Source organism: Panulirus ornatus, chromosome 28 (genome assembly GCF_036320965.1).
Source record: "Panulirus ornatus isolate Po-2019 chromosome 28, ASM3632096v1, whole genome shotgun sequence".
NCBI classification, from domain to species: Eukaryota; Metazoa; Arthropoda; class Malacostraca; order Decapoda; family Palinuridae; genus Panulirus; species Panulirus ornatus.
The window spans coordinates 12605997-12630915 of record NC_092251.1 but is presented as its reverse complement, the minus strand read 5'-3'; the positions used below and the strand labels follow the sequence as shown (position 1 = coordinate 12630915).

The 24919-nt window shown below is 41.8% G+C and overlaps 1 protein-coding gene across 6 annotated transcripts in view; it reads right to left on the bottom strand.

The window, feature by feature from the left end:
* Positions 1-13911: 13911 nt before the first annotated feature.
* The window catches only part of LOC139757844 (uncharacterized), a 255572-nt gene continuing 244564 nt past the window's right edge, over positions 13912-24919 (bottom strand). For all 6 annotated transcript variants that reach the window (XM_071678740.1, XM_071678743.1, XM_071678741.1 and 3 more), the window contains one exon: positions 13912-14847. In XM_071678740.1, coding sequence (XP_071534841.1) covers positions 14658-14847 — 190 coding nt within the window. In that variant the 3' untranslated portion in view covers positions 13912-14657. The remainder of the gene's footprint in view (positions 14848-24919) is intronic.

Here is a 24919-nt window from a genome sequence, read left to right as displayed (position 1 = left end):
TCTGGAGAGTGGAGGTTCATATGGAGTGAAAGTTAAGACTTGGCTGGTGGTAAGAGGGGTAAGATGGGCTTGCTGTCAGCTTGTTAGTTCTGTATTGTTTTGTCAATGTTGTGGTTGATGAGGGAAGCTCCTAAGATAGTGTGAAGCGGGAGTGCTGCTGATAGTTGGTTGGAGGTTGGTTATAATTGGTTTGAAAGGGAAGGGTTTAGTGCTGTTACAAAAAACAGAGTCCAGACCATACCGGGATGGTTGTATTGAGCTTTTGTTTTGCTGCAATAACCTTGACGATTTGTGGCTACAGAGCAACCAAGATCTTTAAATACACACACACACACACACACACACATGGAAAATGAAACATGAAAGAACCAACGTAGGAAGGTTTTACAGACATATATGACAAGAAAGGCACTTTACCTTGTTAGAGAAGTGTGTAGCACCATCCTGTCAATAACCACTCTAGCATACACTTCATATACTTTGCAAATTACTGTACACTTAATGGACTTCCTTCCCTAATTCAAGCAAATTTTGCATCTGCCTTTACAGATACCAGTCCCCAGGCACGTCACTACTGTGAGTTACACACATATCTAACACCCTAACCATCTAGTTGACAAAACTCAACCTTCTTGAAATTTTACCTTAAATCTACGTAGTCTCTCCTTAACACTGTACTACATTCCATCCTAAGTAAGACTTCCACTACCTATACTCTTTCCACAAGCCTACTTGCTCAGTCTCCCACACACACCAACTTCACATCATCATCTCGCAAAACCAGCTGTCCTCCAAATTCCAACCCACTTTTCTTATTGTCAGCTTCGTCTATCCCGTCACTATTCACTGTCCACAACCTTTTGGTTTTCCTCCTGAAGTGCTGTCATCATTAACGTCTCAAATACGGTAATTTTCGTGTACGCTTCTACCATTTGTTCCTCACTGTATCCAACCATAAACCATACTTTTCTGTTTCAACAACTTTTCTCATACCCACCAACCACTACCGTTCTCATACTTCGATATTTCACCTTCCGCATGAAGCACACACACACACACCTCAGCAGCATGCTAGATCGCTGCTTCCCTGAATAGCTTCCACTCACGTGAGTAACATTTGCGCACCCTATGCCAGTCTCAATCTCCACACAGACTACTTTTCCAAGCTCCTTCACTTTCACCACATCCTCCACACTGTAATCCTCCCCCTCCCCCTCTCTTAAAACCCACCAGGAACTTTTACTTGTCCACCGGGAAATGACAAGACATCTGACCTTGTCATCGCTACCAGCACAATCGCATCCAACCACCTCACCGTTGCACACCCGTCACTCAACACGAACAAATTTTATCCATTATCTCCCGTAGATCACCAGCTTCAATAACCAGAGTATACTTATGAATGCACATTTTCTTGAAATATCCCCGGTCCCCATTTTCTCAATATCAAACTCGAGTTTTCCCCAGTTTTCGTTTAGACCAGACACCCCGAGCTACCGCCATACGTCCTTGCATTCAGATCCACTTAATCAAAACTGTCAGAGCATTTTTGACTCATCTTCCCCAAAATGCACCCCCTTCTGGACTGCTCTACTTCCTGGTGCATAAGCCCATCATTATTTCTAATCTAACCGACATCAACTTTTACTACAATTCCTTGCGCTTTCTAACATCGTCCCACACTTCTAGTATCACCCTTTCCTTTTTTCTTTTTTTTTTTTTGTTTAAACGTCTACCCTTCCCGCCTTGGCCAAGCAGCATTAGTTTTCGAGGAAATAACCGCTCTAAACCCTCACCTTCAATTTTTTGTCTCATCAAACATACCAACCATATCACCTTTCATCTCGTAGCAGCAATGTGCAGTAGGTGGAACCCTCCGCTGTTGCTATTCTGTAGCGGTAGAAAAGGTTGGTAGCAACCACTGACCAGGGAGGTACACCCGCCTGGGTTTGGGTAGGGAGAGTGACTGCGATGCAGACCAACACTGTGGCGTTTGTAACGCACTCCTCTTCAGGCCCAGATCATTGTCTCTATTCCCCTGCCTCAACCATTGCTGACATCTAACGTCAATCCATTTTTTACAACACATTCTTTCTCTTACCTTTGATAACTCGAAAATTTTTGGCAGTACAGCTATTACAGACCTGTCCGGCGCAGATTCGGAACGTCGCCACCTGTGGAGGTGGGTAGGGTGGAACCCAGGATCCACTTGACTGCCATCATGTCACTAGCATCCACCATACCCCTGTTGCTACAAACCCTACACCTCACTCTGTATCGATTTCTGCAGCATTCGCGGTCTTATTTCTAATCTTCCTTCTACTAAACATCTCATTGTCTCCTAGATTTTTAACTTTTTTTTTTCTTAAATCCTACTGTACACGGATAATGCTTCTTTGCACTGTCAGATCTCCAGTTATACTCTCTATCATCGGTTCTACAAAGAGTGGAGCTTGTGCAGTTACAGAAGCACCTATTGCTCTCCTCGCGTCTCTTAAGTCTCCTAATTTTGACGTCATGTGGCTGAAAATCTTTACCATATGTTACCTAGCTTTTGGTTTCTCGTCTATTCCTCACCCTCTGGTCCTCAAACTGTGTCGAGATTCCTCAATTCGGAGTACTTCATCACCCACCACATGGATTGGTCAAGATCCCTCCTATAACACATCGAACCTTTTTCTTTTAACCCAACCCTCCCACGGTAACATTTCTGCCCCCCGTGGGATCCTCTGACCAGATATCTATTTTCGATACTCCCACCCCCCAAACCATCAAAAAAGAAAATAATAATGATAAAAGACGCTTTGGAAGACCTATTTCTTTACTGACTTCCGCTGGAATTGGTAATGCTCCTTTGGCTGGGATGTCTTGTGATGTGTTAAATCCATAACAAAGGTTACCTTCGCTGGGATGGAGTCTTCCATTCTTTCTCCTACATCTTGTCATCGCTCTTACTCTGATGCCCGTCACGTCAGGGAAAGTGCGTACCGGACCACGAAACTCTTCCGTTCCCGAGAAAAACACTTGGCTTTCATTTCTCCTTGGAATCATTGCAAAGCTGTTCTTCGAAGAGCCAAGTACACTTTCGTTTAATAAAAAAGTGCTGATGATTTGATTCTTTTTTTTTTTTTTTAGTTCTTAACCAAAATCACCTCCAACAACTGCATTTCAACCTTCTTCCTCTTTTCCGACCACATCAACCTACTGTTAATTTTCCAAGTGATAAAGCCATATATTTTGGCACCGTTTCCTTTAATGTGATTTAGATTCTAACCCTATGTCCCCAACCTCGTCCCTCTGAACCTATGTAATCTATGTTCATTCCCCAGGCGAAAGGTCTTGCAGGTGCCCTCCCAGATCCATGTGGACAAGCTATATGGCTCGGATGTGAGAACTCCTCCAGTTCTAAGAGTGTGCGCTTGCCTATCTCGCCTGCCTAAAAACCCTCACTTTCCTTTGTATTTGGACGCATGCCTTGGTGCAGTACATCCTCAATAAAACAGTCCACTGGCACCCCTCAACTACCACCCTATTGACCTCACTTTATCTCCAAAGTCTTCAAAGCTTGCCTAAACCCTTCTATCCTCACACACTTAGAATCCCAATTCCTTCCATCAGATCACCTTTATGAATTTCACATTATTAGTTCTAATGGTGATGTCCAATGTGCCCCACTTGAGGCTCCCTTCTCTCATGAATTTTAGTGAAACTTTCTTACAGAAGCCTCAACACCACCAGAGCATTTTACAGAATGGGGCACTACGTCTTTGCTTTTTAAATTCCCTTCCTTTGGTTTCATTGCCCTGTTTTCTAATACGTAGTTTCCTTTCTCGTAGGTAACACCTGACAGGCAACCAATGACCAGTGCCCGCCTGAGTATCGGAAGGGTTTGTGACAGTTGCATACTGATCCAGCACCTGAGTGGTTATAGAGTTGCGCTTCTCTGGCCCAGGTAGCTGTCTTTTTACATCAACCACACGTGGACTACTGGCATTGTCCACAAAAATACAATTCCTCTTTGTTACACATAACACTCGATATCATGTACCTCAAATAGCTCATTCTAGATTATCCTGCGGTGAGCTTTCTGTGCTAGCCCTGCCTATTAGCAAAATGGTTAAAGCAACACATGGTAGCTGGAAGGATTATTTAGGTAGAAGCATTAGGTAGTAATAGTCAGTACAAACATTAGGAAGGGGCGTCTGGGTTGACTGGCCATATCAGTTAAAAGGAAGTGTGATTAGGGAGGTAATAAAAAGAGTGTGGTTGAGAGAGCACAAGAGGGTGTTGAAATGATTTGGACATATGGAGAGAACGAGTGAGGAAAGGTGGAAGGATTAAGTGAAAAAGGTTTTGAGCGATTGAGGTCTGAACACGCAGGAGGGTGAGGCGGGCAAGGAAAAGTGGGAATTGGAAAAATGTGGTATACCGGGGTCAACGTGGTCAGTGGACTGAACCAGGGCATGTGAAACGTCTGGGGGTAAACCATAGAAAGGTCTGTGAGGCCTGAAGGAGGATAGGGAGTTCTGGTTTCGGTGCATTACACATGAAAGCTTGAGACTGAGTGTGAACGTATGTGGCCTTTTTTGTCTGTTTTCCTGGCGTTACCACGCTTCCACAGGTGGTGACGATTTTGTTTCCTGGAATGGCGCTGGGAATGGATGAAGGCAAGCAAGTATGAATATGGAAATGTGTATATACATATGTTTGTATATGTTTGTATGTGTATATGTTGATATGTATGTGTATGTATATATACGTGTACGAGCGCTAATGTTTAAGTGGATGGGTCTTTCTTTGTCTGTGTCCTAGTGCTACTCGCTGACGCGACAAAAGGCGATCAATCATATTTTATTAATTTATTCATTACACTTAATCACCATCTCCCTCGTCAGCGAGGTAGCACAAGGAAACAGACGAGAAATGGCCCAACCCACCCACATACATAGGAAATAGCGTCGCTACACCCCCAGCTTCAGCAAGGTAGTGCCAGGAAAACAGAAAAAAGACCACATTCATTCACACTTAAGTCTCTGGCTAGCATGTGTAATGCACCGAAACCAGAGCTCCAGGCCCCACAGACCTTTCTATGGTTTAACCCAGATGGTTCAGTCCATTGACAGCACGCTCACCCTGGTATACCACATTGTTCCAATTCACTCTATTCCTTGCACGCCCCTCACCCTTCTGTATGTTCTGGCCGCGATCGCTCAAAATAATTTTCACTCCATCCTTTCACCTCCAATTTGGTCTCCCGCATTTCCTTCTTTCCTTCACCTCTGACACACATATATCTTCTTTGTCAATCTTTCCTCACTCATTCTCTCCATATATGTCCAAACCAATGCAGCACGCTCTCTTCTGCTCTCTCAACCAACTCTTTTCATTTCCACGAATCTCTCTTACTCTTTCATTACTTACTCCATCAAACCACCTCACATCACATATTGTCCACAAATATTTCATTTACAACACATCAACCCTCCTCCATGCAACCCTATCTATAGTCCATGCCTCTCAACCATATAACATTGTTGGAACCACTATCCTTTCAAATATAACCATTTTTCCTCTCCAAGATAACGTTCTCTCCTTCCATTCTCCATCGCTCCCAAAACCTTCACCCCTTCCCAACCCTGTAACTCTCTTCCATGGTTCCCTTTGCTACTAAGTCCACTCCTAGCTATCTAAAACACTTCACTTCCTCCATTTTTTCTTCATTCAAACTTACATCCCAATTTACTCGCCCTCAACCCTAATGAACCTAATAACCTTGCTCTTATTCACAGTTACTCTCAACTTTCTTTCACACACTTTTCCAAACTCAGCCACCAACCTCTGCAGATTCTCACCCGAATGAGCCACTAGGGATTATCGGCGAATAACAACTGACTCATTTAACAGTCCCTCTCATCCACAGCAGACTGCATACTCACCCCTCTCCAAAACTCTTCCATTTACCTCCCTTACTACCCATCCATGAGCAAATTAAACAACCATGGGGACATCACACACCCCTGCCGCATACCAACATTCAATGGGAACCAATCACTCTCCTCTCTTCCCACCCGTAAACTTACCTTACATCCTTGGGAAAAACTTTTCACTGCTTCTAGCAACTTACCTGCGACACAAGTTACTCTTAAAACCTTCCACAACGCATCTCTATCAACACTTATCACAGCATTCTCCAGATCCATAAATGCGACATACATATCCATCAGTTTTTCTGAATATCTTTCACATACATTCGTCAAAGCAAACAACTGATCCACGTACAATTTACCACTTCTGAAACCAGATTGCTCTTCCCCAATCTGATGCTCTGTACATGCCTTTACCCTCTCAATCAATACCCCCCCATACATTTTCCCAGGAATACTCAACAAACTTATGCCTCTGTAGTTTGAACACTCACCTTTATCCCCTTTGCCTTTACATTACACATACAGTATATTTATATACTGTACATATACATATATATAAGATATATAATGTATATTACATATATGTACATACACACACACACACACACACATATATATATATATATATATATATATATATATATATATATATATATATATATATATATATATATATATAATTGGGAGGTAAGTTTGAATGGAGAAAAACTGGAGGAAGTACAGTGTTTTAGATATCTGGGAGTGGATCTGGCAGCGGATGGAACCATGGAAGCGGAAGTGAATCATAGGGTGGGGGAGGGGGCGAAAATCCTGGGAGCCTTGAAGAATGTGTGGAAGTCGAGAACATTATCTCGGAAAGCAAAAATGGGTATGTGTGAAGGAATAGTGGTTCCAACAATGTTGTATGGTTGCGAGGCGTGGGCTATGGATAGAGTTGTGCAGAGGAGGGTGGATGTGCTGGAAATGAGATGTTTGAGGACAATGTGTGGTGTGAGGTGGTTTGATCGAGTAAGTAATGTAAGGGTAAGAGAGATGTGTGGAAATAAAATGAGTGTGGTTGAGAGAGCAGAAGAGGGTGTTTTGAAATGGTTTGGGCACATGGAGAGAATGAGTGAGGAAATATTGACCAAGAGGATATATGTGTCAGAGGTGGAGGGAACGAGGAGAAGTGGGAGACCAAATTGGAGGTGGAAAGATGGGAGTGAAGAATATTTTGAGTGATGGGGGCCTGAACATGCAGGAGGGTGAAAGGCGGGCAAGGAATAGAGTGAATTGGATCGATGTGGTATACCGGGGTTGACGTGCTGTCAGTGGATTGAATCAGGGCATGTGAAGCGTCTGGGGTAAACCATGGAAAGTTGTGTGGGGCCTGGATGTGGAAAGGGAGCTGTGGTTTCGGGCATTATTGCATGACAGCTAGAGACTGAGTGTGAACGAATGGGGCCTTTGTTGTCTTTTCCTAGCGCTACCTCGCACACATGAGGGGGGAAGGGGATGGTATTCCTTGTGTGGCAAGGTGGCGATGGGAATGAATAAAGGCAGACAGTGTGAATTGTGTGCATGGGTATATATATATGTGTCTGTGTGTGTATATATATGTGTACATTGAGATGTATAGGTATGTATATTTGCGTGTGTGGACGTGTATGTATATACATGTGTATGGGGGTGGGTTGGGCCATTTCTTTCGTCTGTTTTTGCGCTACCTCGCAAACGCGGAAGACAGCGACAAAGCAAAATGAATATAAATATATATATATATATATATATATATATATATATATATATATATATATATATATATATTTTTTTTTTTTTTTTTTTTTTGCTTTATCGCTGTCTCCCGCGTTAGCGAGGTAGCGCAAGGAAACAGACGAAAGAATGGCCCAACCCGCCCACATACACATTTATGTACATACATGTCCACACACGCACAATATACATACCTATACATCTCAATGTACACATATATATACACACACAGACATATACATATATACACATGTACATAATTCATACTGTCTGCCTTTATTTGTTCCCATCGCCACCTCGCCACACATGGAATAACAACCCCCTCCCCCCTCATGTGTGCGAGGTAGCGCCAGGATAAACACCAAAGGCCCAATTCGTTGACACTCAGTCTCTAGCTGTCATGTAATAATGCACCGAAACCACAGCTCCCTTTCCACATCCAGGCCCCACACACTTTGCATGGTTTACCCAAGACACTTCACATGCCCTGGTTCAATCCATTGACAGCACGTCGACCCCGGTATACCACATCGTTCCAATTCACTCTATTCCTTGCACGCCTTTCACCTTCCTGCATGTTCAGGCCCCTATCACTCAAAATCTTTTTCACTCCATCTTTCCACCTCCAAATTGGTCTCCCACTCCTCCTCGTTCCCTCCACCTCCGACACATATATCCTCTTGGTCAATCTTTCCCCACTCATTCTCTCCATGTGACCAATTTCAAAACACCCTCTTTGGCTCTCTCAACCACACTCTTTTTATTTCCACACATCTCTCTCACCCTTACATTACTTACACGATCAAACCACCTCACACCACATATTGTCCTCAAACACCTCATTTCCAGCACATAAACCCTCCTCCGCACAACTCTATCCATAGCCCACGCCTCGCAACCATACAACATTGTTGGAACCACTATTCCTTCAAACATACCCATTTTTGCTTCCCAAGATAATGTTCTCGACTTCCACACATTCTTCGAGGCTCCCAGAATTTTCGCCCCCTCCCCCACCCTATGATTCACTTCCGCTTCCATGGTTCCATCCGCTGCCAGATCCACTTCCAGATATCTAAAACACCTTACTTCCTCCAGTTTTTCCCCATTCAAACTTACCTCCCAATTGACTTGACCCTCAACCCTACTGTACCTAATAACCTTGCTCTTATTCACATTTACTCTTAACTTTCTTCTTTCACACACTTTACCAAACTCAGTCGCCAGCTTCTGCAGTTTCTTACATGAATCAGCCACCAGTGTTCTATCATCAGCGAACAACAACTGAATCACTTACCAAGCTCTCTCATCCACAACAGACTGCATACTTGCCCCTCTTTCCAAAACTCTTGCATTCACCTCCCTAACAACCCCATCCATAAACAAATTAAACAACCATGGAGACATCACACACCACTGCCGCAAACTTACATTCACTGAGAACCAACCACTTTCCTCTCTTCCTACACGTACACAACACACACACACACACACACATATATATATATATATATATGTATATATATAATAGTATGGAAAGAAAGATATATATATATATATATATATATATATATATATATATATATATATCTTTCTTTCATACTATTCGCCATTTCCCGCATCAGCGAGGTAGCGTTAAGAACAGAGGACTGGGCCTCTCAGGAAACATCCTCATCCAGCCCCCTTCTCTGTTCCTTCCTTTGGAAAAAAAAAAAAAAAGAGAGGGGAGGATTTCCAGCCCCCAGCTCCCTTCCCTTTTACTCGCCTTCTACGACACGCAGGGAATACGTGGGAAGTATTCTTTCTCCCCTATCCCCAGGGATAGTGCCATTGTACAAAGGCAAAGGGGATAAGAGTGAGTGCTCAAATTACAGAGGTATAAGTTTGTTGAGTATTCCTGGTAAATTATATGGGAGGGTATTGATTGAGAGGGTGAAGGCATGTACAGAGCATCAGATTGGGGAAGAGCACTGTGGTTTCAGAAGTGGTAGAGGATGTGTGGATCAGGTGTTTGCTTTGAAGAATGTATGTGAGAAATACTTAGAAAAGCAAATGGATTTGTATGTAGCATTTATGGATCTGGAGAAGGCATATGATAGAGTTGATAGAGATGCTCTGTGGAAGGTATTAAGAATATATGGTGTGGGAGGCAAGTTGTTAGAAACAGTGAAAAGTTTTTATCGAGCATGTAAGGCATGTGTACGTGTAGGAAGAGAGGAAACTGATTGGTTCTCAGTGAATGTAGGTTTGCGGCAGGGGTGTGTGATGTCTCCATGGTTGTTTAATTTGTTTATGGATGGGGTTGTTAGGGAGGTAAATGCAAGAGTTTTGGAAAGAGGGGCAAGTATGAAGTCTGTTGGGGATGAGAGAGCTTGGGAAGTGAGTCAGTTGTTGTTCGCTGATGATACAGTGCTGGTGGCGGATTCATGTGAGAAACTGCAGAAGCTGGTGACTGAGTTTGGTAAAGTGTGTGAAAGAAGAAAGTTAAGAGTAAATGTGAATAAGAGCAAGGTTATTAGGTACAGTAGGGTTGAGAGTCAAGTCAATTGGGAGGTAAGTTTGAATGGAGAAAAACTGGAGGAAGTAAAGTGTTTTAGATATCTGGGAGTGGATCTGGCAGCGGATGGAACCATGGAAGCGGAAGTGGATAATAGGGTGGGGGAGGGGGCGAAAATTCTGGGAGCCTTGAAGAATGTGTGGAAGTCGAGAACATTATCTCGGAAAGCAAAAATGAGTATGTTTGAAGGAATAGTGGTTCCAACAATGTTGTATGGTTGCGAGGTGTGGGCTATGGATAGAGTTGTGCGCAGGAGGATGGATGTGCTGGAAATGAGATGTTTGAGGACAATGTGTGGTGTGAGGTGGTTTGATCGAGTAAGTAACGTAAGGGTAAGAGAGATGTGTGGAAATAAAAAGAGCGTGGTTGAGAGAGCAGAAGAGGGTGTTTTGAAATGGTTTGGGCACATGGAGAGAATGAGGGAGGAAAGATTGACCAAGAGGATATATGTGTCGGAGGTGGAGGGAACGAGGAGAAGAGGGAGACCAAATTGGAGGTGGAAAGATGGAGTGAAAAAGATTTTGTGTGATCGGGGCCTGAACATGCAGGAGGGTGAAAGGAGGGCAAGGAATAGAGTGAATTGGAGTGATGTGGTATACCGGGGTTGACGTGCTGTCAGTGGATTAAAGCGGGGCATGTGAAGCGTCTGGGGTAAACCATGGAAAGCTGTGTAGGTATGTATATTTTGCATGTGTGGACGTATGTATATACATGTGTATGGGGGTGGGTTGGGCCATTTCTTTCGTCTGTTTCCTTGCGCTACCTCGCAAACGCGGGAGACAGCGACAAAGTATAATAGAATAGAATATATATATATATATATATATATATATATATATATATATATATATATATGGGAACTTCGGTGAAGGGGGCTAATGGGGAGGTGATAACAAGAAGTGGTGATGTGAGAAGGAGATGGAGTGAGTATTTTGAAGGTTTGTTAATATGTTTGATGATAGAGTGGCAGATATAGGGTGTTTTGGTCGAGGTGGTGTGCAAAGTGAGAGGGTTAGGGAAAATGATTTGGTTAAACAGAGAAGAGGTAGTAAAAGCTTTGCGGAAGATGAAAGCCGGCAAGGCAGCGGGTTTGGACGGTATTGCACTGGAATTTATTAAAAAAGAGGGTGACTGTATTGTTGAGTGGTTGGTAAGGTTATTTAATATATGTATGACTCATGGTGAGGTGCCTGAGGATTGGCGGAATGCTTGCATAGTGCCATTGTACAAAGGCGAAGGGGATAAAAGTGAGTGCTCCAATTACAGAGGTATAAGTTTGTTGAGTACTCTTGGGAAATTATGTGGGAGGGTATTGACTGAGAGGGTGAAGGCATGTACAGAGCATCAGACTGATGAAGAGCAGTGTGGTTTCAGAAGTGGTAGAAGATGTGTGTATCAGGTGTTTGCTTTGAGAATGTACGTGAGAAATACTTAGAAAAGCAAATGGATTTGTATGTAGCATTTATGGATCTGGAAAAGGCATATGACACAGCTGATAGAGATGCTCTGTGGAAGGTATTAAGAATATATGGTGTGGGAGGCAAGTTGTTAGAAGTAGTGAAAAGTTTTTATCGAGGATGTAAGGCATGTGTATGTGTATGAAGAGAGGAAAGTGATTGGTTCTCTTTGAATGTAGGTTTGCGGCAGGGGTGTGTGATGTCTCCATGGTTGTTTACTTTGTTTATGGATGGGGTTGTTAGGGAGGTGAATGCAAGAGTTTTAGAAAGAGGGGCAAGTATGCAGTCTGTTGTTGATGAGAGAGCTTGGGAAATGAGTCAGTTGTTGTTTGCTGATGAGACATCGCTGGTTGCTGATTCATGTGAGAAACTAGAGAAGCTGGTGACTGAGTTTGGTAAAGTGTGTGAAAGAAGAAAGTTAAGAGTAAATGTGAATAAGAGCAAGGTTATTATGTACAGTAAGGTTGAGGGACAAGTCAATTGGGAGGTAAGTTTGAATGGAGAAAAATTGGAGAAGTGCAGTGTTTTAGATATCTGGCAGTGGATCTGGCAGCGGATGGAACCATGGAAGCGGAAGTGAATCATAGGGTGGGGGAGGGGGCAAAAATTCTGGGAGCATTGAAGAATGTGTGGAAGTCGAGAACATTATCTCGTAAAGCAAAAACGGGTTATGTTTGAAGGAATAGTGGTTCCAACAATGTTATATGGTTGCGAGGCGTGGGCTATGGATAGAGTTGTGCGGAGGAGGGTGGATGTACTGGAAGTGAGATATCTGAGGACAATATGTGGTGTGAGGTGGTTTGATCGGGTAAGTAACAATAGGTGAAGAGAGATGTGTGGTAATAAAAAGAGTATGGTTGAGAGAGCCGAAGAGGGTGTTTTAAAATGGTTTGGTCACATGGAGAGAATGAGTGAGGAAAGATTGACCAAGAGGATATATGTGTCAGAGGTGGAGGGAATGAGGAGAAGTGGGAGACCAAATTGGAGGTGGAAAGATGGAGTGAAAACGATTTTGAGTGATCAGGGCCTGAACATGCAGGAGGGTGAAAGGCGTGCAAGGAATAGAGTGAATTGGAACAATGTGGTATACCGGGGTTGACATGCTGTCAATGGATTGAACCAGGGCATGTGAAGCGTTAGGGTAAACCATGAAAAGTTCTGTGGGGCCTGGATGTGGAAAGGGAGCAGTGGTTCCGGTGCATTATTACATGACAGCTAGAGACTGAGTGTGAACAAATGGGGCCTTTGTTGTCTTCCTAGCACTACCTCGCACACATGAGGGGGGAGGGGGTTGTTATTTCATGTGTGGCAGGGTGGCGATGGGAATGAATAAAGGCAGACAGTATGAATCATGTACATGTGTATATATGTATATGTCTGTGTGTGTGTATATATATATATATATTTTTTTTTTTCATACTATTCGCCATTTCCCGCGATAGCGAGGTAGCGTCAAGAACAGAGGACTGGGCCTTTGAGGGAATACCCTCACCTGGCCCCCTTCTCTGTTCCTTCTTTTGGAAAAAAAAAAAAAAAAAAAAAAAAAAAATATATATATATATATATATATATATATATATATATATACATATATTATCCCTGGGGATGGGGAATTAAGAATACTTCCCACGTATTCCCTGCGTGTCGTAGAAGGCGACTAAAAGGGGAGGGAGCGGGGGGCTGGAAATCCTCCCCTCTCGGTTTTTTTTTTTTTTTTTTTTCAAAAGAAGGAACAGAGGGGGCCAGGTGAGGATATTCCAAAAAAGGCCCAGTCCTCTGTTCTTAACGCTACCTCGCTAATGCTGGAAATGGCGAATAGTTTAAAAGAAAGAATATATATATATATATATATATATATACGTTGAGATGTATAGGTATGTATATGTGCGTGTGTGGAGTGTATGTATATGCATGTGTGTGTGGGTGGATTGAGCCATTCTTTCATCTGTTTCCTTGCACTACCTCCCTAATGTGGGAGACAGCGACAAAGTATAATATAATAATAAAAAAAATAATATAATAATAAATTAAATTACACATCAGACATGTCAGCCTTTACGGTTAAATCCTAACTTTGTCCCTTTCTCTGTTCCTTCTTTTAGATACTTATAAGACAGGATGATTTCTAACCCCCTGCTCCTGCCCCTCATAGATGCCTTCTAAGGAACACATATATTACCATCTACTGAACAAAAAATAAGGAATAATAAAAATGATCTGAGATAAACATTTTATTCAGGTACACACAAACATAGGGAATGTTCAATGAAAAAATATATGTACCTTTAGAACGAAATCCATATTTCTGTTAAAACGATAAACTTAATTGAAACATGATTCATCCCACTTTCACATTAACTTGATCACATATACATTCAATCAATTCAATTACATTCATTCACATGGGGGTTGCTTAATGTGTGTGTGTGTGCGTATGTGTAGGTGTGTGTGAACTCTATAACAAGGTGGTTTGGTAACTTCAAACCATCTCCATACCTAATAGTTGAAAAATCCAAGACTACAGGAAATGCATTTTGTTTTACAGGATTTCCATCTACAATCAAATCAAAATCAATATTTTGAACAGTATGACAAGACTAATGGTCCTTGAAATCTTGTGTGCTACATTTAGAAACTTATAACTTACCAAACTGATCATTAGCAATAACTATTTACAATAGTAAGCTATAATGCCCACATATGGTACAATTCTGATGATTTAATCCCATTCACTAATAAAAAAACTTTCAAAAGGATTCAAAAACAAATTTAAGATACTTGGATGCCCTGATTTAAAGTTAATGTTAAATAATGTAGAAGATTCAACACAGTAATAAACTATTACCAGTGCCACATCAAGCAGGCATATCTTAAAATTAAGCATTCTTTGTCAAATAAACGGTATGGCAGAAGCACAAATGTACTTCCAGTGAAGTTAGGTCTGTCAAATACTACAATTTACAATCAATATTTACGAAAACCCGACATCGGGAATCTGTCACTTTGAGACATCAAGGGCATAGACATCGAACCCATGCCAGGTTGGGGAACATGATTAAGGTCAGTACGTAACATTTCTGACATACCACCCATGCCACCCATACCTCCACTGCCTCCACGCCCACTCATATTTGGACCACCAGCACCTCCCCATCTGAAAAATAAAAAATAAATGTTTTGGTACTATTCTCAAGATGAATTACACTTAAAAAGGAATATTTTCATGCAGTCCAATTCAAACATTCTTTTTTTTCTTTCATACTATTCGCCATTTCCCGCGTTAGCAAGGTAGCGTTAAGGACAGAGGACTGGGCATCTGAGGGAATATCCTCACCTGGCCTTGTTCTCTGTTCCTTCTTTTGGAAAAAAAAAAAAAAAAAAAAAAAAAAAAAAAAAAAAACGAGAGGGGAGGATTTCCAGCCCCCTGCTCCCTCCCCTTTTAGTCGCCTTCTACGACACACAGGGAATACGTGGGAAGTATTCTTTCTCCCTTATCCCCAATTCAAACATACATTAGCTTAAATGAAACAAAGGGGCACAGCACTGACTTTGAGAGAGAGAAGGGAGAGAGAGAAGGGAGAGAGAGAGAGAGAGAGAGAGAGAGAGAGAGAGAGAGAGAGAGAGAGAGAGAGAGAGAGAGAGAGAGAGAGAGAGAGAGAGAGAGAGAGAGAATGTATGCCAAATATCACCTCTGGGTATAACTAAAGGACCTTAATCTCACAAAATTAATGTGATATAGATATTGTACTCAATTTCACCAATCTTAAAATAAGTGACGCAACATATATTTTTGTTGTTTTACTGCATTATATGTTTTATTTCTGCAAAATATCAGAAAAGTTTACAAAAAATGAAAGATGCAATAATGGGTGAATTTAACTCTTCTACACCCTGTTGCCTCTCCCACAAGCAACCTTTAGGAACAAAGAAAAAAAAAAAAAAGGCCTCATTTCAACACATCCACTCTATCAGTCAGGTATAATATAAACATTATTTCCTATAATCTACAGTGTCGGCGGAAAGAAATGACACATCCCATTGAAACGCAATGGAAAATACGTTTCAAAAAAGACCGCCACAAACCATCTTATGTTAGCGGTGGCTCTCTCTGGCGACATCTGACATGTTTTCACGCCTCGAGCATAGCCCAGGGCAATGACTGCCCCAGTTGCCTGAAAACTCTGCGGTGTGTGGACATATCATTTTAGCACTCCTGCCTGTGTCCCCACAATGCCCCACATCAGCAAATATGGGTCGAACCATGACGATCGAAGGAGGAGAGGTTCCGTATCCTCGCTTTGAGGGAGGAAAACGTCTCCATAAAAGATATTTGTGCCCGAGTTGGACGTTCTTGGTCGACTGTCTTGAGGCTTCTCGCTACCGGCAGGGCACTTACCCCAACCAGGTTCCAGCCCTTAAACCATGCTCTGGGAGGCCAAGAAAAACCTCTCAGAAGACAGACAATATCCTACAGTGTGAAGTGTTGAAAAACCCGTTTATTACATCCACAGAACTCAAGGAAATGTACCCTGAGCTGCTAAGAAATGTTGCTACCCGCACCACTTGCAAACGCTTGCAGTGTCACCTCCACCTCCCGTCACGACACGCAGCAGTGAAGCCACTTGTAAAAGCCGGCATGAAGCACCGTAAACTTCAATTTGCACGAAGATACTAAGACTGGACCCCAGAGAAATGGATGCAGACCTGTTTCTCCGATGATTCGACCTTCAAGACAGTACGTGTTTGTGTTAAGCGCTGCCACCGAAGAAGCACAAACTACAATTGCTACCATCCTAGATGCACTGCAAAAGTTGTCAAACATCCTCCTCCAGTGATGGTTTGGGGAATTTTCAGTGGTGCCAACAGAGCTGGGGACTTATTTTTTCTCCCTAAAAACGAGACAATGCGTGCTGCAAATTATTTGGATGTGCTGAAGGATCACATGCACCATTTCTATGACCTTCATCGGCCTGAAGGCGTGTTTATGCATGATGGGGCCCCTTGTCATGGCTCAGACCTCATCAAAAAGTGGCTGGAGGACACAAACATCAAAGTGCTTGAGTGGACAGGAAATTCCCCAGATTTCAACCCGATTGAGAATGCCTGGGCACACATCCAGCATAAGTTATTCCTTATCCAGACGACGTCCGTCCTACACCTAAAAGAGGCGATCAACAAGGTGTGGAAAAATACTGACAAGGAATACTTCAGATCCTTGGCCAGGAGCATGCCAGACCGTCTTGAAGAAGTTAGGAAGCTCAGAGGAGACATCACGAAGTATTAGGATGAATAAAAATATCCTGTTTGATAATTTTTTTTCCCTATTTCCCATATTTGGTGTTCGTTTTCATTGTAGATGTCATTTTTTTCCGCCAACAATGTACATCCTAATCCTACAAATTTCTTCATGGTTGACTGTAACATTTCATATAACCTGGTCCAGCCCAATATCATGTCAACAGCCAGGCAGCCAACCAAAACACCCCTAGTGACTCCTTTACTCTATCCTCTCATCTCTCAGTCTCCCATTCCCCTTTGTTTCCTCCATTTCTAACACAGATCCACAAGTTTCTCTTCATTATCCTCTCCTGAGGTGCACACCCATTTCATCATTCCCTGATCAGCCTTCTCAATCAAACTGCACTTACTAGAACATCCCTCTCTTAAATGATCATTCAATAAAAGGAATAAAAGCCTCACAACAAGTCATCCAAAGCATTTTCATTTCTAAAATGTTCCATGTATCTTTCGTATTCAAGGCCAAAGACCTAAATCCATACTTCACTATAGGGATACTACACATTCAAGCATACCTTTCTGTACCCAAACACACTCCTTAATATATCCAAGACCATAACTCCCTCTTCTAGCCTATGACTCACTTTAGCCCCAAAGGTTCCTTCTGCTGCCTGTCCATTCTCTTCACTAAAAGCACTCTACTATCTTCAAGATCTCCCTACTCAAAACTATCACTGGAAACATCCTGGCTCATCCCCTACTGCACTTTATTACCTTACTCTCATTCACTATTACTGCTAACTTTCTCATTTTACATATCCCAAACCTGGTTCTACAGCTTCTCATCACAACACTGTCATATAAACACAGCAATTGATTTGCCTCTTATGTCCCAATCATCCTGATTGTTCCTTAACTGGTGATACAGTAAAGTTACACAATTAACTACTTGTACAGTTTGAGTAAGGAGTTCTATATTTGTGGGTCCCCATCACTTGAACATTCTCTACTAGCAAACAACATAAATCTAAGTATGCTGTTTGCATTTACCATGTCTACATTCACTTACTTCCCTTCATCCAACAATCCAACTATGTATGTCCTTCTTCACATATTACATCTTCACAAGTTTCCTATTTAATTTCAAGTTATGTCTTCTGGTTGTTCTCACCCCACAATTCTCAAAGAACTGTTCACCATCTATATCATCAGTCTGTTTTAAAAATCTAAAGGTTTTGATCAGATCATCCTTCACTCTTCTCTCTTTCACAGTGGGCAAGTTTAAGGCCTCTAGCCTTTCTCTATAACTCACTTCTCTTCTTTCTAGTACCATCTTTGTTGCGCTCCTATGGACCTTCTCTCCTATATTCTGTTCACACAAGCAATGTCAAATAAGTCCTCTCAACTTTTACACAGATGCTTGTGACTGATTGTAGAGGCTTGTGATTGACTGTAGAGACAATGGGTGCTACTGGGTCAAATCACAGCTATTTGCATTTAATGATTTACACTACTCTTAAGTAACTAGAGTCATGTGGGCACTCCAGTGATGACCTCAACCCATTCTGAAAAGTCATTCTTGTTCCTCTTTTCTTAACCTGCTATACCTGTTCCTAGCTCCCTTGTTCCTTGCAAATGCTTGCTGGATGGAGCGCAGCCTATATCTTTGTCACTGCAAATCTCAGAGCTCCTTCTGCTTTTTAAGATGTCCCTGTCACCAGGAGAATCCAAGTTCTAAAGAATATCTTTATCATCACCATCCTATGCTTTCTCCAAATCCATACAAGAAACATAAAAGCTTTTTCTCAAAGGAATCCTCAAAACATTTTTCAATGCAAATACCTGAGAGCCAAGTCCTCTACCACTCCTTTAGCCACACTGTTCCTCCCCATTCTGAAACTCAGTGCATGCGACCATCCTCTCAATCACTGCTCTCCCATACAACTTATAAGATACACTCAACAGTTATACCTCTGCAACTTGAACATTCCCTTTTGTGCCCCTTGACCTTATGTAATGGCATTATATAGGATGAGTAAGTATCAGCATATTTCAGGTTAAGAAAGTGTTTTGGAAGGAAGTTAATAGTTTGATAAAAACAAGAGAGCAAATGGGAACATCAGTGAAGGGCACAAATGGAGAAGTGGTAACAGGCAGTGATAAGGTGAAGAGATAGAATGATTGCTTTGAGGGATTGCTGAATATGTTTGATGATGGGGCAAGATATGTAGAGTGTTTTTGGATCAGGAGGTATGCAAAGTGAAAGTCATGGAAAGTAGTTTGATGAGAAGTGGTGGTAAAAGTCTTGCAGAAGACAAAATGTGGGAAGGTGGCTGGAGTGGATGGTACTGCAGTTGAATTTCTTAAGCAACAAGTTGATTCTATTGTTAATTAGCTGGTTTGGATTTTCAATGTATGTTTGGATCATGGTGAAGTGCTTAAGGGTTGGCAGAATGCACACATACAGCCACTGTACAAAGGAAGGAGGCAAAAGGTGAATGTTCTTTTAAAGGCAAAAGTTTGTTGACTGTACCCACTAAGGCGTATGGAAGTGTGGTGATTATGAGTAATGGTATGCACAGAGGATCAGACTTGGGAGAAAAAATGTGGTTTAAGAACTGAGAGATGAATGTGAGGAACAGGAGTTTGCTCCGAAGAACTTGCAAGAAATAGTTATAGAAACAAAAGAATTCGTATATGGTATACATGAACCTAAAGAAAGCACGTAATAGTGTGGAGAGAGATGCTTTGTTGAAGGTATCATCATTATATGATGTAAAAGGAAAACTATCAGAAGCAGTGAGGAGTTTTTTTCAAGGAGAATGAGGCTTCTGTGCGAGTAGTTAGAGAAGATGGTGAGTCCAAGTGAAAGTGAGTCTGAAGCAGGGGAGTGTGATGTCACCATGTCTGTTCAATCTGTTTAAAATGAGGTCAGGGAATAAATGTGAGAGCTTGAAAAGATGGGTAAGTTTACATGTTCTTTTTTCTTTGGGGGGGATGGGTGAGTTAATTGTTGTTTGCTAATGACAGAGCACCAGTGACATATTGAAGCTCGAAACTGCATAAGTTGACTTACGAGTTTGGAAGGGTGTGAGAAAGGAATAACTAGTGAGCAAATATGAATAAAGGCAAGATCATTAGGTCTAGCCCTGGAGAGAGAAGTCTGTTTGGTTGCGAATGTGAATGGAGAAAACTTGGAGGAAGCGAAGTGTTTTATATATCTGGGAATGGACAAGGCAGTATATGGACACATGAGGGCAGAAAAAAGTCGTTGGGTGGTTGAAAAGGCAAAGGTCTGGGGATCACCGAGAAATTTGTGGAAAGACTGCTTAATATCTGAAAGGGCAAAAAAGATGAGTATGTCTAAAAGCATGCTAGTCCCGATGGTGTTGTATGGATGCAAGGCATTCTAGATGAGAATGTACAGAAGAGGATGAATGTGCTGGAAATCAAATGTGCATGGAGTATGTGATTATAAGGATGACTAATCTAATAAGAACTGATAGGGTAAGGAAAAGGTGAGGTAACAGGAAGAGTATAATTAAAAGAGGTGAAGGTGTGCTGAAATGGTTTGAACACATGAAGCCAGTGAGTGGGGAGAGGTTGACAGAGAGGATATATGCATCAAAAGTAGAGGGCACAATACTGGAGGTGGAAGGATGGAATGAAAAAGATTTGAAGTGCTCTTGAGGCCGAATCATAAAAGAAGGTATGAGGTGTGCACGGGATAAAGTTAATTGGAGCAATTTGGTATACAAAAGGCAACAGCTATCAGTGGACTGAACAAAAGCACAGAGAGCGGTAGAGGAAAACCATGGAAAGATCCATGGGGCCTGGCTGTGGACAGTGGACTGTGGTTTTGGTGCATTACACAAGACAGACAGAGAAGTGATGTGAGCAAATGAAACCCTTTCTTCACCTATTCCTAAAGAAAGAGTAGAAAGAAATTGCCCATTTTCCTGCAAGTCAGAGATGGATAGATTCTTTTTTCTAGTATTATTTCCAAAAGACATAATAGAGGAAAGAGCCAAGACAGCATTTTTTCCCTTTTGAAGCTCAGTCACCTGTTCTGGATGCTACATCATTCAAACAGGATATAAAGAACATTTATGAAATGTGTGTGTGTATGTGAGCACATCATGTGTGTGTCGCGCTTGTGCGTGTGTGTGTGCGTATGTCATGTGTGCGTGTGTGCGTTCGTGTGTGTGTGTGTGTAATGCGTGTGTGTGTGTGTGTGTGTACATGTGTGTATGTCGTGTGTGTGTGTGTGTGTGTGTGTGTGTGTGTGTGTGTGTGTGTAAATGCGTGTGTGTACATATGTGTGCACATGCATGTGCGTGTGTGTGTGTGTGTGTTCTTTACCAAGCCTAAAACACTCTAACCACAAAAATCCCCCTCCTAAACCCAAAAGTCACTTGTCTTCAGTGCCTGAACTCAGTAAGTATAAAAGATATCTGCAACATGGCCTCAGACCCAATCACACCAACACCACTACAAAATTACACTTCACAGCATATCCTAGATGGCTTCAATCAACCACATACCCAATCCCACAACAAAGTATTTGACACCACCCTCCAAACCTAACAATAAGTGGTTAATCAATATCATAGCCAGCCAACATGCCAGATTCACAATGGCTTTGCCTCTAAAACCCCTTAAACTCTACTGTGGAATTCCACAAGGGGCAGTTCCTTTCCCAACCCTCTTCAATCTCTGCCTAAATAACTTCCTATTAACCTCTGCAGACCACAATATAAAGGTCTTCTAAAAGCAGATGATCTCACAATCAAATTACACCCTGATACCATAGGATAAACAACAAACATGTAGCACAACATTACAAATATGACACAATGGCTTACCCAAAACAGAATACTGTATCTACACAGAAGTCTTCAATCACTTTCAATACCAGACACACATACACTATTCTTACCCAAAACAGAATGACCATATCTTAACATAAGTCTTCAATCACTCTTTTAACACCAGACACACACATACCATACTCACACCCTCTTGTCACCATGAATGGACAATTGTTTCCACTACATAAAACAGGAACAATAAGCATCAAATATGACTTTCTCTCCCCACACCAATAACATTCACATACAAAATAAATGCCCTCAAATCATTTCCAGGCAAAAGATTTGGATAGAAAAAAAAGAATCACTTAGCATCAACAACAAAAAATTCATCTGCTCAAATCCAAACAATGCTTCAACAGCAATAACAAAGCTACCAATCACAAAAACAGAGCACTCAGAACAACCACTGTATGTCTAGCAATGACAAATACTCAACACCTATGCAATGAAGCAAAGGTCTTCTGAATACAATCCCATCTCATCATGTTCAGCATTCAGTTCTTTGCAACTGCACTGGAACCCTTCCATCCAAACCACTCCATAACTAACCACCAACCACAAACTATTCTAAAAAGCCTATCCCTGCCTCACATTTCAGCAACCTCTACTTAAAGATCCCCTGCCACCAGCAGACCTAACAATGATAAAAGGCAAACACTGAAATTACCAGAGAAGCACCATACAACCAACCACCCAATTCAGTCTTTAACACCATCCCCCCAAACATATGCCTATGACAAGCCACACTCCCAAGACAAACATGATTCATGCTTTCCTGTGTATGTTTTGGACATCAACCACTCCCACATACTACAGGCACTGATTCAAGGGGACCTTTCATGCCCTCACTGCAACTACCAGAATGAAGACACTAAACATTTATTGCTCAACTGCCTGGCACTCTCCTCATACACACACACAAAACTTCATTACACTTTAACCTATGGTCCTAACTGGTGGATGTGGCCAGCTTCCTAAGCACTTTGGAAGTTTAATAAAGATAAATGGAACTCTTGGGGAAAGAAGTAAGAATGTATATAAACATATCTACCCACCTCCCTAACCCAGGAGCCCCTTCCTTCCTCTCTGGGGCCCTTACAATAATAAGAAAGCTAGCAATAAAAATGTGAGCGTGGGCTATAGACTGAGTTGTGCACAGGAGGGTGGATCTGCTGGAAATGAGATGGTTGAGGAGAATATGTGGTGTGAGGTGGTTTGATCGAGTAAATAATAAAAGGGTAAGAGAGATGTGTGGTAATAAAAAGTGTGGTTCAGAGAGCAGAAGAGGGTGTTTTGAAATGGTTTGGTCACATGGAGAGAATGAGTGAGGAAAGATTGACCAAGAGGATATATGTGTCAGAGGTGGAGGGAACGAGGAGAAGTGGGAGACAAAATTGGAGGTGAAAAGATGGAGTGAAAAAGATTTTGAGTGATCGAGGCCTGAACAAGCAGGAAGGTGAAAGGCGTGCAAGGAATAGAGTGAATTGGAACGATGTGGTATACTGGGGTCAACGTGCTGTCAATGGATTGAACCAGGGCATGTGAAGCATCTGGGGTAAACCATGGAAAGTTCTGTGAGGCCTGGATGTGGAAAGGGAGCTGTGGTTTCGGTGCATTATACATGACAGCTAGAGACTGAGTGTGAACGAATGTGGCCTTTGTTGTCTTTTCCTAGCGCTACCTCACGCACATGTGGGGGGAGGGGGGTTTTCATTTCATGTGTGGCGGGGTGGCGACAAGAATGAATAAGGGCAGACAGTATGAATTATGTACATGTGTTTATATGTATATGTCTGTGTGTGTACATATATATATATATATACGTTGAGACGTATAAGTATGTACATGTGCGTGTGTGGACGTGTATGTACATACATGTGTATGTGGGTGGGTTGGGCCATTCTTTCGTCTGTTTCCTTGCGATACCTCGCTAACATGGGAGACAGCGACAGCGACAAAGTATAATAGTAATAAAAACCAAACAGGACCACAATCATCTTTGTGAATGAGCACATGACAAATGAAGAGTACGTGTTCAGTCTCCAATGTGGTTGTTGGGTTGTGGGCATGAAGGGTCTTGATATGGTGAATCAGTGTTTGTAAAGTTGTAGGGATGGGTGACATCTCGAGTGTAGACAAGAGTATAATATGTAAACGTCTGTGAAGTGTGGTTCTACACGTGGATGACTGGTGGAACGGTGTTGAGACTGAATTGGGAGGGTAGTTGATAAGTGCTTGTTGGGTTTTTTGTGGGTACATGTTTTGTCAGTGTTGTTCTTGTGTGAGGTGGGGAACTATCAGTATAGGATTGCTGAAGTGTGAAGTAGGGGATACATTTTGTTTCATTTAAGGAACTGGTGGGAAGTTACAGAGTGGTTTGCATGGGAGGGGTACAGTACTCTACTATAGTACTCTATCTCCATTCCCTTCATTCACTCTCCTCCCACTCTCCAGTATCTTTCACTGTCATCTTTGTTGCCTAAATGATTTCCTTTATTTGAGCTAATAAACCCTTTTATTGTGCAAGCTTTCTGAAAGTTAATGACTCCATGAAAAAGAAGTTCCTCACTGAAAATCTGTATCATAAAGTTTAAAAAAATACCCTAAAACAAAGCATATTGTACTTTCTTCTCTACTGGTGTGAGTGTGTGTGTGTGTGTGGAACAGGGTCAGGCCCTGGACAGCTGTAGAGATCTTCCTTGCTAATGTAGGTATGTGATGACGTTTTTTTTTTTCTATTTCTGTGTGAATTCCTTCCACACACATCTAAGCACATTGCACTTTTTTAATCCAATGACATGATTTCACACATCCCATAAATAAGATTTACATGTTCTTTACAAATGTGTATCTTTAATATTTCATGCACACTAACTGTATAATTACTTATAATCTAAACACAATATTTTCTATGGATAGCAAATTATCAAAATTACTTTCATCATATTTTTTTTTCATACTTGATCGCCATTTCCCACATTAGCAGGGCAGGGTCAAGAACACACACAAAGAAAGTGCTCATCCTCTTAAATCATCTAGCTGTCATGTGTAATACATCCAAAACAAGGTTCCCTATTCAGAACCAGGCCTAACAAACCTTCCCATGGTTTACCC